The sequence below is a fragment of the Maylandia zebra genome, linkage group LG3 (assembly GCF_041146795.1).
Source record: "Maylandia zebra isolate NMK-2024a linkage group LG3, Mzebra_GT3a, whole genome shotgun sequence".
Classification (NCBI taxonomy): domain Eukaryota; kingdom Metazoa; phylum Chordata; class Actinopteri; order Cichliformes; family Cichlidae; genus Maylandia; species Maylandia zebra.
Genome location: NC_135169.1, coordinates 32,382,404 through 32,399,754, shown reverse-complemented (window position 1 = coordinate 32,399,754; position 17,351 = coordinate 32,382,404). Strand labels below are relative to the sequence as shown.

General features: G+C 39.4%; 1 protein-coding gene and 1 long non-coding RNA gene across 2 annotated transcripts; one reads left to right on the top strand and one right to left on the bottom strand.

Annotated features, from left to right (window-relative positions):
- Positions 1–820: 820 nt before the first annotated feature.
- On the bottom strand, positions 821–11,419 carry LOC101465156 (protein mono-ADP-ribosyltransferase PARP14). Its single transcript, XM_012924511.4, has 14 exons — positions 11,175–11,419; positions 10,957–11,081; positions 7,430–8,944; positions 7,109–7,345; positions 6,507–6,731; positions 6,316–6,370; positions 6,007–6,153; positions 5,197–5,259; positions 4,936–5,112; positions 4,672–4,848; positions 3,926–4,555; positions 3,449–3,585; positions 2,311–2,491; positions 821–1,419 (listed from the first exon to the last, which is right to left on the bottom strand). Exons 1-14 carry the CDS (start codon positions 11,344–11,346, stop codon positions 1,133–1,135), a joined length of 4,128 nt encoding a protein of 1,375 aa, XP_012779965.4. The 5' UTR covers positions 11,347–11,419; the 3' UTR covers positions 821–1,132.
- Positions 11,420–13,181: 1,762 nt separating this feature from the next.
- LOC143417069 (uncharacterized) lies at positions 13,182–15,558 on the top strand. The gene is made up of 3 exons (XR_013097285.1): positions 13,182–13,434; positions 14,198–14,270; positions 15,252–15,558. It is a non-coding gene; the product is annotated as an uncharacterized LOC143417069 (long non-coding RNA).
- Positions 15,559–17,351: the final 1,793 nt, after the last annotated feature.

Below are 17,351 nucleotides of genomic sequence, written 5' to 3'. Positions count from 1 at the left end.
GACACACACCAACAACAGCATAGAGAGCACAGACGTTAAGGCGGCGAGGCGTGATTGCGGGTGTCGCTCAGGTGCGTCCGCCTCCCCTGCAGCAGCGCTTCAGACCACGCCCCGCCGCACACATTAACCAGGTAAAATACATATTTAGGCAGAATTTTGCAAATATCTATTTTTCATCTTTTAGCAGCATAGTGCTTTTTTTCCAATTATTTTTTAAAAGTCCGGTCAAGGCTCCAAAAGCCCAAAGGTGATATAAGGCTGGCGGCTCACCACAGTTTCTGTTTGCTACATGGATCATTTTAGTTCAGCTGGGTGTCTTTCCTTTTGTTATATTTCTTTAAGAGTTCAAAATGTGTTCATTACATAAATAACATGTAAGTTTCTCTGTAGCACTTCAAGGATTTCACAAGCAACACACCTTAGTCGTTCACACAAAGCATAAAAGTAAAAAACAATATATACAGTGTTATCTTCATTTTAGATGTCAAAAAGTATTTGCGGCTCCCAGTGTTTTCTTTTGCTTGGAAACCGGGTCCAAATGGCTCTTTGGGTGTAAAAGGTTGCTGACCCCTGGCCTAGTTCAACGTGTTCATTTCCCATTTAGAGTAAGATAGACAATAACGAAGGTGTAAATTAGAGCTCGTGTCCCTGAGATTCTCAGTCAGGTCCAACACTGTCTTGGTATGGTCTGGTTTTATTAAAATAAATAAATAAATAAATAAAATATAAACTAAGATAACTGCCAAAATCCTCAGCTTGGGGGTTTTAAACAGGAAGTCTGCTGTTGATTACCCACCTCTAATTTCTCAAGAATGGACCATTGTCAGTCAGTAAATCTTTATTAGGGTATTGTGACATGTTTTCAGATTAATTAGATGTATTCAAAGCACTTTACACTTGGCAAGGTGAAGATGTAAGAAGATCAACCAAATAAAAGATTAAAACCTGCATAATTGTGTAACATGTTTCCAGTGTTTATGTACATATATGTAACTTTTAATTTCATTTGAAGCAGCTGCTGTTTAGCTAGGTCGGTGACAGTGACAATTCAATTTGTAACTTTTATATTATTCATAATTGATTTTTCAGACACTTTCATTTATAAACAGTGGAAAACACTTTTCCTTTACTCTCACTTGAATGTGATGAGGTAATCAGGGTACGCTTGGTTGTCATGAAACACAACATACATGCTGGGGTTATCCTTTTTGTCTACCACACTGTCATAGCGGTCATGAGGCTGCTGGGTGTTTCGAGGTGGAGGCACCTTCATGGTAGCTTGGCCCTGAGCGAAGACACCTGTGAGGACTCGGGCGACGAACATTAACTGAGAACCATCAGCAGCTGGTTTGGAGTAGGTGGGTTGAGCCGAGTAGTTGGCATTTACAGCAAAGTAGGTCCCAAGACCGTATGCAGTTGCTGAGGGTGAAAAGAGAAAAGGAAATTAACAACAGATGATTGTATTTACACTGTAGTGACACAGAACTAGTTACTAGTTCACTAACCCTGCCTTTGTTACAAGTACTGTTTATTTCATATCTTTCACCAGGTGTTCAAGATTTTAACCATGCAGTGGATTGCAGCATGTTTTATTAGTGCATACAGGAACATAAAAACATGTCTTTAAGAAATCAAGTGCCGTTACTCTACTAGGCCTCGTTTTTATTGTTAACTCAGTGTCCCTGGGTCTTGTCCCTTGTGTTATGAATAAATCTTTTTTTTTTTTTGGTACCGGTACTGGTTTTATTTTGTTGTACATATCTGCAACACCTTAAAGGCCGGTCCGTGAAAATTCTGTTGGACATAAACTGATCCATGGTGCAAAAACGGTTGGGGACCGCTGCTCTTCAGGTCCCACCACAACATTTGACTTTGGGCTATTGTAGCACTTTTCTTGTCTTCTTTTAGCCATTTTTTATTGTCCTATTGACCCAGCATTGTATAATTTTGAGCATTTGACTTTCTAGAACAGAGACGTTCATTGTTGACTGAATGACTCTAAGGTGCAAAATCGTTTAACGCATTTGGCTGTTAACTCATGGGCTGCTGATTTCAGACGACCCAGGGATGTAGTCTCTATGCTTAGAAGTCAAGCACTATTCTATTTTCACAGAGTTCTAGATATCTACCAAAGCAGGTGGAGGCATAATCATCCAGAGAAGAGCTGCTTTATAACAAGCTTTAAAACTCTAAAACCATAAAGAACACCAATCTTTCCATTAAGGAATATAAAGAATATAAGAAGTAAAGAACCATTTATAACACAAAGTTTTGGTTCAGTAAATGTGGACTCTATAAAAAGATTATTACCATTTTGTCCAGCAAAGCTCCTGTTGAATCCAGTTTTCACTATGGAGTCGCAATTTTCCTGGGTTGTCCCGTGGTACAGAAGTTTCTCCCCTGCTCCTCCCTCCTGTGCGTTCTTATCAGAAATGTGCTTCCTCTGTGCTTCATAGGTGCGCCGCAGGTGAACGTTCTGCAAACGCTCAATCTGACATGAGAGAAGAAGGACAAAGGATTAAAGAGCTGCCTAACAAGATAATCCAGGATATTAATTACATCTGAGGGGTCGTTCAAAGTATGTCATCATAGTGATGGCATAGTTTCAATGGTGGATTGAAAGTAAAATCCTCCTAAAATCCCAAATGAATGCTGAAATAAATAAAGAAAATTTAATTAAATGAATCATCTTTTAAAAGAGGAAATGAATTTATTTGTAAAATGTGACATTGACTGATTTGGAATTAAATTTTAATATTATTTTATTCTTCCCTTTTCTATATAAATGTGTTTTGTTACTGATAAAAGAAGTTTTCATATCACTGAATGTGGGAGTGAAGCTGTGGAACAGACTTAGTGAGGAACTCAAACACTAAGTCTGTTCCACAGTTTGTCTCCGTTTCTCGTCATGTTGTCAGTCTTCATGTCCTACTGCCATGTACCCCCCATGTGCAGTTTACTTCATGTTGCCACGCTGCTTAGTTACCATTCCAGGAGTTTTGTTTTGTACTTTCAGTTTGTAGTTCTCAGCAATAAAGCTGCATAAGTTCATGTTTCGTCTCTGGAGTGCTGCATTTGGGTCCAACCTCTGCTTGCCACACAGCCAGACCTTGACAAACCCCCTTTTAACATGTTGTTACTGATTATGATTATTTAGTGTTAAGCCCCAATAGCAAAAACAACCATAACAATACGTGGACGCATAAGCAAAATCATGTTTTCGATGACATTGCCATTGCAGGATTTTGTTTTTTGCTAATAGTCAAAAAACAAAACAAAAAAAGCCAAAGAATTGAATAAACAACTGTTATATTTAGTGAATCAAAATAAATAAACTGTTCTATTGACTAAAGAAGAATAAAGTAGCGACAAAGCAGCATTCATATTATAAGACAGGTAATATAAATAGAAACTGAAATGTTCCCTTACACAAAGGACAGCCACCCACCTTCATCACAGTTTTGGCAACAGTTCGTTTGAAGGCCTCCTTCACTGCCCGGTACTCTGCAGAGGAAGGCTCCAGTGTAACGACCTTCAAGCTCTCATTAGCAGCCATGCTGTCCCAGTACAGAGGGTAAGTAAAGTCTGAAAGAGACAAGCATATATAGCATATACCACATGAGAAGACACCTAGAGCCTATGTTGAGTTTTATTTTGCTATTTACTGCAAATCTTTAATGAAGCACGTAAAAAGAAAAAAAGATTTTAATAGTATCATGAATGAATACAACCAAAACTTGCAATGGAGCCCGTCTGACAATATTATAACACTCCTGTTAAATCAACATGATCCAACCTTATCAGCTGATCTAGGATTTTCATACTTTTTGTTTAAAAGTGAACAGTTTATTGTTGCTTTCATGTTTCACAATGACTTTTGCAACCTTCTTTACTACAAGTAGTTTTTTAGTTTCTTTCTTCTCACCTCTCAGATTCTCAAGTCGCTTTAGCTTCATCGCCTGTCTGCTCAGTTGCTGTGTGGCCATCATTGTCTGTAGATTAACCTCCCATACGAGTCCCTGTGCGTCTTTTATTCCTTCTGTTAATTCGTTGTTTTCCAGTTGGTGATTGGCTGTTCTGGGAAGTCTTTCCCAGTTTCCGTTATGTGCCAGGATGCACCAAACAACTCGGAGGTACAAATCCTCCTCCTCCCTGACTCTCACCTCATTAGCAAGACCCATTAACTGACACTGATTCATTTTCTGCATCACCCGGGTGACCCCGTCTTTCAACCCACTCACTGTTAGAGAGCCAGACTGATCAGTTTGCATGAATAAACCCTCAGACTCCACCAGCTCCTTCAGCTCCATCATGTCATCCTGGTCGAGGGGTTCCAGTTCCTCCTTTAAGAAGGTGTTACTGGAGCACTGTGTGTGATATTGATGCTTCAGCTTTTCCATGGCATCATCAACGTCTTTTTTGGAAAGACCCAGGAACGTGAAGACAGACTGCTGACTTGTAGAGCTGATTTGGAGACTGCTGAGGTATGCACTCACAGAAAGAGGAGGCTGTTGTTGCTGTACTTGAACTGGAAGTACTGGAAGTACTGGAAGTACTAGAACAAATCAGTAAAAAATTTCAGTAAAATAAATTTGTAATCAGTTTTTATTTTCAAATTCGTTTTAAAATTCAATTGCACATAAGATGTCAGTTTGTGAATATTTCTGTCACCTCTGTTGATGACAGCTGAGGAATACATCTGCATCGCTTTCTCTTTAAAAGCCAAGAAGACATCGATCTTAATCAGGGTGAGACGGATGTTGGTGAGGCTGTTCATAGATGATGCAGAAGCCTTGATCCCTTGAAGAATGGCTCCTGCTACAATCGTAGGATTCAACCCTCCAGCTCCTGAAAAAACACCACTTGCATTTAGGTGTATGTGTTTGTGTTTCACAACAAACTGAATGAATAGAAATGCCCAAAAAAAATACTTACCAGCACAGATGGCAGGAATTGCCACTGAACTGTATTTATAGCATTCACAATAGGCAATGATATCACACACAAGTTGTTCAATGAGAGCTTGATCCTTTTCTCCACATACATGAAAAATAGCTTTACAGGGGAAGTTTCCAGACTGGGTCACATAAATTTCTCCTCGATTCACTTTTGCTGCACAGAAAGTGACACAGGAAGCATGAGTGAGAGTCAGATAAGTAAGATGAGAAGGTAAGTAGCAGCTTCTCTTTTTCTCACCTGCTTTCAGTTTAGCTTCCACCTCTGGTCCAGCTACAGTTAAGATGTCTTTGCATACTCCATCTGTAGATGACGAAAAATCAGAAAAATATATATTAAAGAACTTATAATCTGTCCGTGAAGGAAAGCTTGTGAAGCATACAGTGAGTCATCAACCCTATTTCCCCTAATCAATCTAAATGCATTTATGGGAAATGGTACTCACAGGTAAGTCAAAGGTTAATCCCTGCCAAACCTGCTTGGCTGGAGATCAAACATTTCTCATGCCAGGTTGACACCACAGGCAGTATACCAGTTCACCACGTCACCTCTGTTCCCTGCCAGACTGTTATTGACTCACTTGTCTTTGTTATAGTTTGATCATCTGATTGCTTTCCATCGCCTGTGCCTCAGAGTTTTGGATTGCCATCCACTAAGACTAATGTGCATATTATGCGTAATATGCACTTTATTTCACTATGTGAAACTATAATCATGATAGGTATGAGATCCAAAATACAACAAATTATCTAGTGTTGCAGCTCCATATGCATCACAAAATGTCAAACTGTCAGTTATGCTCTTCATAAGTATATAGTGAGGTTTTTAGCTAATCCAAGAGGCTTGTTAATAATGCTAGATGAAAACTTCAAAGATTACAATCATATGGGTATCCCTATATCTGTGCAGATTTTCATGAAGAGCTGTTTTCCTTTGTCATCCATAGAGAGCTATGCTACCATTGTGGTTAAAAATAACTTCAAAGTTACATCATGGGCCTCCTGCTCACTCCGCCTTCCTGCCTTTATATGCATCCTCGGTTTCACCTACCAAGGTTAAAATTTTGGAAGTCTGTTGTGTTCACCACAGCATCTGTAGTCTCATTAGTGATGTCACCAAACACCACATGTAGTTTAACTCCACTTCCCACTGTTATGATGATGTCATCTAGGTCGCTGGTGAGGGACCTGAAGATTGCTGAGATGAAGAACACCACACATTCGATTTTGTTTGACATTTAATCTGATGACTGAGGGTGCTGATGAATATGGTAAAATATGACACTGGCTGAATGCTTTTTATCTGCTCACTATTCATTAATGTCACATAATAAAGACAGTCTGAGTAGTGCTAGTTTACCTTGGCCTCCCTGGTTCATATTTAAGCTGAGCTGTTTGTAGACATCGTGGTAGCACTGTAAATAAAAACACAAGAATAACATGATAAATAATTGATGTCTGGTCAGGACAGCCCTGTTCTTGTTTTTTAAAGTGTTTTATAAATAAAGTATGATATGGATATCAGATCAGGACATATCGATTGACACTGACCGCCTCAGAATCAGGGTAACCAGGTTTAATGACAATGTGGATGTTTGTAAGAGATCCAGAGGATGCAGATAATCCAAACTGGTGAATGACGTCAGTCAACACTTGAATAGCTTCTCTCAGCGGGTATTGTAAAACAATTCCTGGCCCAATGATTGGAATGGCCACTGAACCCAAATTCAGCTGTGCACAGAGCTCCAGACACTTCTTCAGACCGCTACCAAGAGCCTGCAAATCAAAAGTTACATATTTTTAAACTATGTTTTCAAACTGTTGGATTGCACACTGCAACTAACAGAGCACACATGGAAAACAGTGAGGCTGCACAAAAAGTTCAATTTGGTTGTATAAGACTGCTCTTGCAGTTATCTGGTTGGTACATTAATGCTTTCGCTTTTCAATTAAATTAAGAAATATTTTATTGTATATTTTTTTGTCTCGATTCTACTTTTGCACATACACGTAGATATCATCTGATTATTCCAATTAATACTTTCATCTATGTACAGCTATAAAGTGCATTTCAATGGTTTTCTGAAGGTAAATTAAATATGAATTAGCACTTCTCCATCACCAGAAGTGTTAATGAAAGTCCTTAATTTTACCTGAACGCTCTTTCCTCTTACTCCGTCCCAAGGCAAGCACTCAATGAAGAAAATCTTGGAGCAGCCCAGAGATGGAGGTGCATCAACCAGCTGAACATCACCAGGGGCGAGGGCACAACTGGCTAAGACTGAATCAAACTTTAACTTTAATACATTCCCAGCTTTGGCCAACAAACTGTTGCCAATATTTGTAGAAGTCAGCTGCTTGTTGAGCATGGGGACCACCAGAACATCCGCCTGCAGAAATAATATTGAATAACATGAATGTTGATATTTTATTTTGGGATTATGGGAAATAGAATTGAATGGAAATAATCAAACCTGTTCATTTTCTAAACTGCTGAGTTTGATCTTCAGGTTTGTTCTGTTGATTGCAGAGTTTCCAACTGTGATGTACATGCTGCTGCTGTAGCTGAGAGATCTAGGTGTGTCGCTGAGTCTGCTGGTGTTTCGTGGTCTTTGCACATTTGGGATGGCTGCAGTTTGTTTATCTCGGATAATGACGTGACAGGAGCTCTCTATCAGCTCTTTAGTCACTTTACCCTCTTCCTGGAAGTACTGCTGAGCCCCTGGTCCATCTAGAGTCAAAGTGTCTACTACAACACTGTCTAGAGTTGATGTTAGGGCCTCCTTGACCTCCTGAACATGACATCGAGGACCAGACACAAACACACAAGGATTTGGAAAATGTGAGGCTTGTAAGGTCACCTTGGTCTGCTTCATGCCAATCAAGTCTAAGATTTTATTAAAACAGTCGACCATTTCAGGATGAAGCAGATTGATGTTTTCTTGAGTTGAAACTTGATTCAACTGGAAGTCATGAAGAACTTCATTGAGCTTGGCCACATTTTCACTGTAGCCCACCAGTCGGACTTTGGTTGTTGAGGTTCCCCTGGCGCCTGGCATGTAGCTGATGTCCACTCTGAACTCTCTACTGTTTGCCTCGTTCTTGGCTTTCATCAGAATTTCTTTCAACCTGTTGAGATCTATTGCACCCTGCAGCTGTACAGTGGTCACTTTAAGGTCTCTCATTACTGCTGCCTCGGCCTCATTCAGAGCATCAGAGGACAAACTGGACAGAACCAGATCTGCACCCACCTCAAAGAAAACAGGGTTTCTGAGGCTCTGCTGGAAGCGAGTTTGGTATTTTGGGATGGCATCACTGGTCTTCATGAAGGTTAGCAGAGCTGTAGGGAACTTAACGCTCTTCTCCTTTACGTTCTTAATCAGTTCAACCAGTTTTGCAGCTCCTGACTGCACCTCTTTGTCAGGGCCCTCCAAAGTGATCATGGCACTACCTCTGATGATTGCAACCTCTGGACAATTAGCACGCATTTCTCGATTGAACTCTTCTTCTATGAGCTTGAACTTCTTCTCCACAATTGGCACTTCCTTTTTGGTGGGTAGGCTTTTTTCCAGAATTGCAATCTTCTCCTTCATGGCATCAACCTCTCCTACAACCACAGCATAGCCACTCTCTGTGTAAACTTTGATATCATCTGTCTTAAAGGCCGAGTCCTGCAGTACCATTTTCATCTGTTTTGGCTCAAGCACATGATAGCAGAGGTAGGTTTCGGTGAGCCGAATGAAGACCTGATCCACTTGACACTCCCATTTCTCTGCAGCACCACCAAATCCTCCTCCTGGACCCTTGTCAACCTCCCCTCTAACCAAAACTTCTTCTTCATCAAAATTTAGCTCCACTGTGCAGTCGATTGATGACAGTTGTTTTTCCAAAAATTTGTATGCTTTACAGTTGTCTCTCAGGAAAAACATCAGGAAAACATCTATCCTGAAAGTCTTCTCAAGACCCTTTATGTTTGGGTTTCTAGAGATCTGAAAGAAGGAAAGAAAAAAAATCTGTCAATTTATGATATACGATAGGCTACTTATTGTAAACAGTGGGAGTGTACCACATAGGCCTGGGCAGTAAGTCAAAAATGAATCACAACCGTCATTCAAAACCTCTAATTGACGTAATCTTTACCATGTCTGTTTTTTTTTTATTTCTTTTTACTTTAAATCTACTAATACTCCATCCAATATGTGCCATCTCTGCTATGTCCAGTCCGTTGCCCCAATTCACACTGTGTGACACTGTGTTAGAACAGAAATATGCTACAGGCCTGTTTCTAAAACAGTCTGGGTATTTGTGTATAATGTAAAGGAAAGCAGAATGCAATGATTGGTGAATAATTTAAAGGTTTTTTATCTGTGTGCTAGCAGAGTGCAGTCTCCATGGATTTCACAAAGAATTTAATATTTTGTTCACTCTGGCCACTATATTAGGTACACCTCTTTAAGCGTATTAATACATAAGGATAATCAGCCAATCACACGCAATTAACAATATAGACATGGTCAAGAGGATCTTCTGAAGTTCGAACTCAGCATCAGAATGAAAAATAAATTTGGGCTGCTTTGATTTATTTCTACTGGGATTTTCCTACACAACCATCTCTAGGGATTACAGAGAATGGACTGAAAAAGAGAAAATATCCAATTCTCTGCATGAAAACGTCTTCTTGATGTCAGAGGTCAGAGGAGAATGGCCAGACTGCTTCGAGTTTACTTCTTCCTGCATGTGTGTTCTTAATAAACTCTTCATCTGATTGCACTCTACTGGGGCCTCCATTGGTTTGTTTTTGTGCCACTTGTCGAATTCGGGACAGATTCATACAGTCCTATGTTGATAAAAACACATTAAATTAATATCTGTTTATATGTTTTTGTTTTTGATTGTTATATCTGACTCTGACACTGTGTTAGAACAGAAATATACTACAACCCTGTTTCTAAAACGGACAGGATATTGTGCACAATGTAACTGAAAGTAGAATGCAATGACTGGTGATAATTTAGAACACAATATTATTTCATTTGTGTGCCAACGGGATGCAGTGTCAATGGATTCCACAAAGAATTTAATATTTTGTTGTATTTCAGATATATATATCTACTGGGATTTTCCCACACAACCATCTCCAGGGATTACAGAGAATGGAATGAAAAAGAGAAAATATCCAATTCTCTGCATGAAAACGTCTTCTTGATGTCAGAGGTCAGAGGATGGCCAGACTGCTTTGACTTGATAGGAAGGAAACAGTAACTCAAATAACATCACAACATTATAATAAAAAATTAACTGCAAAGATTTAAAGCAGCACTGAAGTCTTCCCTGTTACTCTCAAGGTGTACCTAATAAAGTGTCCAGTGAGAGTGTTACCATCTGGCTTTTTATGACCTATGTTTTTAAAAACAGTATCTTTGATGGTATGGAGATGGAGTATCATACATGGCACTGGTTTCTTCCTTATCTACAAAGGCTTTAAATGCAAAATAGTGTATAAAGTTTTTGTATTTGTATCTACATACTGTGCCGTCTACATGATGTATTTTTCAGGGAAGGCTTTCTTATTTAAAAAATGCTGAACTAGACTGTATATTTACACTCTGTATTAACAGCAAGACTCAGAAGTGAAAGAAACCTGAGAACTGTCAGCCACTGAAAACACTGAGGCACAATGAAATGAAAGCTATAAAAAAGAGGGCCCAGCAAAAGTGGAGCAAACACATAGTTCTCTATATTTGTCCCTGACGTCAAATTTAATGATCGTGTATCTTTTTTTTTAAAAAGGACTGTTTTACTATTTAAAATGTATTCTTTGCAGTACTTACAGTGTCTTTGAAATATTTTATAATCATCTGTTTTTTGTCAATATTGTCCTCAGCTGTCCAACTTCCCCTGTAGGCTAACTCATTCCTCTTAAACTAGTTTGGCCACATTATTCTGGCGCTCAGTTTTTACTGTAACCAAAAGTCATGTTTGAAAGAGCAGTAAACTGTACCAGTGATTGGCTTGTCGATGGCTGGTCAGAGGTCTGTGGTGAACTTGTCCGGCTCACGGTCAGCCGCACTTCTCTACTCGGAAGAGTGATGGTGTGAAACTTCCTCTGCAAAACTCTGTCTTGATCTGGAAAACATCCATAAACAGAGTCACTGAAACAGCCTGAATTTAAACACAAATCTAAAATTATTTTTTTTTACAAATGATCGACTGTCCTACCCTCTTTTAACTTGAAACAGATTTTATAAACTCTTCCTCCGAGTTTTTCAAGATTTCCGCAGTCGCCACCCCCGGAGTCTCGCCTTTTCTGAAAGTATCTCCTCACTTTCTCCTTCTCTCTGTCTGTAAAGTCAGTGGCTTCAAAAAACAGTGGATACGGATATTCATCCATTTTATCTGCAATTCTACACTAACATGAGAACTTTCAGCCCGTCTAACACTTGTTTGTGTCGCTCTGTCACGGCCTGTTTTTGTTTCACTTTCACTTTTAAAGTATCACATCCTGGTGTTTACACGCCCACACCCAGCAATGGAAAAAGTCCGCATTTAATTCTCAGGGGCTTTTCTCGGCTCACCTGCTCTGCAGGTACTTTAAAGGTGTGTCAGCTGTCAGAGTATAACTCTAAATTATATTTATGTCTTAATATGGTTTTGAGAAAGACATTTTACCAGTAATTATGCTGACAACAAATTAGGGTTTCCATTTTATGCTTCATCTGATCTGCAAATATATTTCACATAAACCCATCCATCCATTCGTCCTCTTGCGCTTATCCCTATCTGGACGCACTGGAGCTGGAGCGTATCCCAGCTACCATAGGTCTGTAGAGGCGGGGCACACCCTGAACATACACGAATCCCTTCGTGTAAAACCTTCCTTATATCCTGTAATATTACCACACCGACCCACTAGGTGTCATTATAGACCCAAAACTGTGTCAGTGCAGTGAAACGTAATAATAATTACATTTAAGGTGTTTTTATTCATGTTTTGCTTCATGTGACATTTCGGTTTAATTCATGAAGTGGCTTTCAGAGTGAAAGAAAAAAAAACATAATAGCAATAGAGCCAGTTCTAAAATGTTAATTTGTTAATACAGTGAATGAAAAGATGTTATTTAAAATGTTTATAGAAACTATCAAACCGTTTTAAGAAGTAAAGCACAATTATTGCTTGTACTGATGTACTGATAAAATGCATTTATGTAGGTGTTATGTGTGTATTCTTTAATAAATAAATAAATGTTCAGGATGTTCAGACACACACGGCCCTGAGTGTCAGAGGAATGAATCTAAAATCTGGAAATCAGTCAGTTTTTGTACCTGTATCTTTGATTATTCTTTCTCAAATAGTTTATTTTAAGAGCTAAAACAGTATATGTTAAAATTCACAGGGCAAAAAAGCATCACTGATTTAATACATTTTTAAAACACTGAAATTTTCATAAAGCCACAGCTACTAAACAAACTCAAAATGCCATAATATTCACTGCTGAGGAAATTACACATCATTCACTTCATTATTAAACTCTGCATTTACTTATAAGTCATCAAGTGTTTTCATTTTCACATGAATGCCTGTTTACACTTATAGATTTTGTCTTGGTCTTCCACAGTGTTCTTCCACATTCTCACATGTAGTTTCAAGTAGTAATCTACAAATATCTAAAGCTCAGACCCCAAACTTTAGAGTTCAATTGAAGTAAGCTTAGTTTATTATGCATGAACAAATAATGACATGTTTTTTTCAACATATGGTTTGAATAACATTGTTGAAATGCTCATATTTTACGTGTAAATTGACAGAAAGACCAGAGACCTGACATAAATTATATGTTGAACTGTCTCGACATGAACAGTGATCTGTGCCTCTTTAAATATGTCCTTCCCATTCAAAGGTGCTTCAGCAGCCCCGCCTACAAGGGCTGGGAAAATCTGCCTCTTCTATTTTCATCTCACTCTGTTACATCAGTTACATCGATTCTTAATGTATTTTAACATTACCATGTTTCCCAGAAAAGCTCCTATTGAATCAGTTTTTTATGATGGACTCACGGCTGTCCTGACTCGTGTCGTAATATAGAAGGTTTGGTTTTGCATTTCCTCTTTATAAAGGAAGTGCAAAACCAAATAACCTTCCCTTTTGTAGAGCGAGCTGAAACTAGTCCAAATTAAAGCTAGTGTGGCACCCCTGTGAGGGAATGACCACATTAATGTTATTTTGTGTAAAACACTCATGTAACGGGACATTTTTCATTGCTATATGTATTTATTTTCAGTTCTTTAAGAGGATAGAAAGTCCATGTAATAGGGATTCATTTTATGTTAGAAAGCAGTGAGGGCGGAACTTTGGTGCTTGCTCCGGGGTTTCGGGGTGCAGTAAGTGGAGCCCACCTTCCGCTGCTTCCTCAGACACGTTCTGGAGGAAAGCAGAGACGCATCGTGTCTTCCTTACTCCGCTCTTCACCTGCTTTTACAGGTCGGTAAATGGTGCTCGCACCGAAAATGTTGTTTATTGTTACCATGGTTACCCACGTTAATGTGAATGAGAGAGTTAAGGCGGTCCGCCCGAGTTAATTACATGTAAACGCGGGAGAAAACCAGAGGAGTGTCCCGCGCGACCGCACCGCGAGCCCGCTCGTTAGGTGGAGCGCTCGTGAAGCAGAGTCAGTGCGCTCCTATGCTCTGTGCAAACGTGTTGTAATGCTCCAATCAAATCAGTTCTGTGAGATGTGAATGTTAATAGTTATGTGGAAAGTGACTGAGTAGATTAGCTAGTGTAACACAAGCACTCTGAGCAACTCTGTGTAGCTAACAGAGGCATTCACGGGTTAATTAAACAAGCTGTGTTTCATGATGCACTAAATAGTGATTTTGCCAGTAAATTACTGGAGGGAACAAATGTAATGTATTTACCAATGCTGTTATTGAATATAACTGTTTAGCCAGTAAGACACTGCAGAAGACAATGTGATGTGTTTATGGATATGATAAAAGAATGTAGTTGTTATGGAAAGAAGTGTGAACTGGAGAAACTGAACCAGTTAAAAGAGTATATTTCACTGATGTTGTGAAATAAGTAAATGTAATTGATGTAAATGAGGAACCAGCTGAACAGTATATTGAAATTTCCTAATGTTGTAAACCTCAACATCTGGCAATAAACCCATTCTGATTCTGATTCTGATTCTGAAAGCTCATGTTTAGTGTTTTATAGCATTTATTTGTGTGAAATAAATCAGACTGAGACACGTTCTGGAGGAAAGCAGAGACGCATCGTGTCTTCCTTACTCCGCTCTTCACCTGCTTTTACAGGTAACATATTTGTCATCGTGGTCTTCATCCTTGGGACCCGTAACACTAGACTGAAACTTCAAAGCATTTTGCTGACTGTGGAACTGGCAGTGACTGGTTTTATACACGAAATACCATGAACTTTATGTTTTGTCTGTTTTTCTTACATTCACTTTAATTGGGCCGCACCTCGTAATCTTTAAATTCTGGCGTTTTCAGTCTCATTGCCACAGGTGTACAAATCAAACGCCTAGCTGTGCAGTCTGTCTTTATAAACATTTGTGAAAGAAATAGTTCTTGGGTCGCTCTAAAGAGGCCACTGAAGTGAGCATGGTGCTGTGACAGGATGTCACCATGCCAACAGGTTCGTTTGTGACATTTCTTTACTTGTACAAATTCCACTATCACCTCAAAGAGGTGTTTTTTTTTCAAAGTGGAAACATTTAGGAACCACAGCACCTCAGCCACAAAGTGTGAGAACATGTATACCTACAGAGTGGGGCTGCCGAGTACAGATGCTGATAGTGCCTGAAAGCTATTAACTGCAGGGCTCCAAACCCCCAACTGAGGTTAATATCAGCACAAAAACTGTGCACTGGGAGCGTCATGGCATGGGTTTCCATGGCTGAGCTGCTTCATTAATGTATAGCATAGCCCAGTTTCAGCTGTTGTGTTTAGTGCTAATGGTTAATTGTTTGCTTAAGTTTGCTAATGCTCATTTTGTGCAGCAATAGACATATTTACCATCAGCAAATCGCTGACCAGATTGGGGAGGGATTCACGAATACAGGATATGACAGCTGGACTTCTTTTTGGCTCCTATACTCTATTTTACTTGTTAAGCACCTTGGCATACCCTTGGTTTTTAAGTGTGCTTTATAAATAAAGTTTATTATTATTATATTATTATGATGAATTTTTACCTCATGAAGAAGATTTTCATAAAAATATGCTCTTCGGTGAGCAGTCACAGTTATATATGTTGGGTCTACGCTTCCACAGGCCCTGCTGGTTTAGAGACTTATTCCCACGACAAGGAAGCAAGACGCAAGAGAAGGACCTTAGAGCAGCCCTCCTGCCCTCGGTCAGACCACTTCGAAGAACCAGCTTCTGCTTGCCGCCTTTTATTGGAAACAGTTACAGTACACACAAGCACCACCCACTGTAAACCCCCCCTATGGTTCTAAAAGACAAGGTACTATGTGTGTATATGTGTGCACGTGTAAGCACGTGTGTCTATGTGTGTGTGTGTGTGTGTCTGTGTGTGTGTGTGTGTGTGTGTGTGTATGCATGTATGTGTGACCATCTGTGTGTGTGTGTGTGTGTGTGTGTGTGTGTGTGTGTATGCATGTGAGTGTGTGTGTTTGGGGGTGCGTTTGTGTGACCTCCTGCCCACAAAAGGGTCATAAAAGCAGGAAGCTTACTAAACAAGAAAACAGAACCTTCACATAGGATGTGCCTATAATAAAATACAGGCTGGGGAGGTCAACAGAAACAGAAGAATGTCTTTGATCATTCTTACAAACTTAATAACACAATGACAATATTTAACAATTTCAACCTCACAATATATAAGGTTTTAACAAGAGATCTGAAGTCTGCTGAATCAGTCCAATGTTTGTTTGTTTGTTTGTTTTAGCTATAGCTAAAACAAACTGTGGTTTATAGCTAATAGCTATTATATATAATAGCTATTAGCTATAAACCACAGTTATAAACATGCAAAAATCCCTGTCTTAGGCTGCTAGGTCCAGAAGTGGGCCAGTGAAGTCACCACACACTAGGAAAGCTGACTGGGAGCCCACCAAATCCTGAACTTATTTATGTTTGCTTTGCAATTTTCCATTAGGGTCATGTGCAGAGCCGTGGGGAGGACCTTGAAGTTGGGAATGCTGACGTTAGTGTATGTGTGTGTGTAGTGTAAAGGTTTGCTTTGGGGTATGTTCTAGGGTATAGAGCAGTTCATTCAACTTGTCACATCTTAATATAACTCTACAAAGTATGTCAGTGTTGAAACTACCAGACCCCACTGCACACAGGACACAAGAATAAACAGTGAAACTTAACTGGTCCTGAACCCCACAGCTAACAAAAATATATCAGCTTATAGACAATATTTTAACAGTGTGACAATAATTTAAAAAGAAAAACAAACTACAACCCACATAGCAAAATTGGTATGGCCTGGATATGGCCCACACAATGTGCTTACACATGGCCCATATACCGCAAAGAATGACGGCCCTTTGGTGGCTCAGATCAGGTTTACCAGAGGTGGCCCACACATGGGCCAGCACAAAGCCAGTTGGAGACACAATGGTGGTCCGGTGCTGGCCCATGTGTGGATTACCTCTACATGTCAGGTGGTGACCTGCAGTATCACCCCCCGCCCTCCAGTTGGAGTCAATTCACTATCTGTCCCTGTGTCAAGGCAGTCCCTTCTCACGTCACACTCTAATCAAACCCTTCCACCTGCCTCTCACTCACTTCCTGTCCCCATGTCAGTCTGTCTCTCTGTTAGCCCAGTTTCTTACTCTATGTCTCACTTTATCCATCAAGTGAGTGAATGGCATTCCGACGGACCACCCAGGTCCCGCTATAAATCTCTGAAAAAGTCTCAAACCTAATCATATTCCTCATATGCTACATATACATATGCTATTCTACATGCTTTTAAACCATTTAAAATTACAATTCATAGTTTTATATGTAAATTACATAATGTTAAATTACTATTAAACAAATGACTGACTAAGTATTTTAGACTTTAGTTTACTTCAGCCATAATCCATATAAATCAGGTATCATACAAAAATAAAAATAGCTTCAAATACAGTCATGACAATAAAAGAATATGACTTTAAGGACTTAACAACATTACTTCAGTTATAGTACACCAACATCTCTTATACATTAGCACTAAGGGAACACTGAATGACCTGGTGGTTTTTGTACATAAAACTACTCATCTAAGATGAATATTATTCTGTGCTTGATGTGCCTCAGCTTTGGCCCTGGCTCTTCCTCTCTAACTGCACTAGGACATATTGCCACCTGATAAAATAACACATTGATTCGTGCCATATAAAAAGTGAGACATGT

What these genes read in the sequence shown, in the direction of transcription:
- LOC101465156 (XM_012924511.4), bottom strand. Translation starts at nt 11,346, where the DNA reads ATGGATGAATATCCGTATCCACTGTTTTTTGAAGCCACTGACTTTACA. An exon ending in GTTACCCTGATTCTGAGGCG is followed by an intron (nt 6,371 to 6,506) that starts GTCAGTGTCAAT and finishes TTTTATTTACAG; the next exon opens with TGCTACCACGATGTCTACAA. An exon ending in GCGACTTGAGAATCTGAGAG is followed by an intron (nt 3,586 to 3,925) that starts GTGAGAAGAAAG and finishes TGTCTCTTTCAG; the next exon opens with ACTTTACTTACCCTCTGTAC.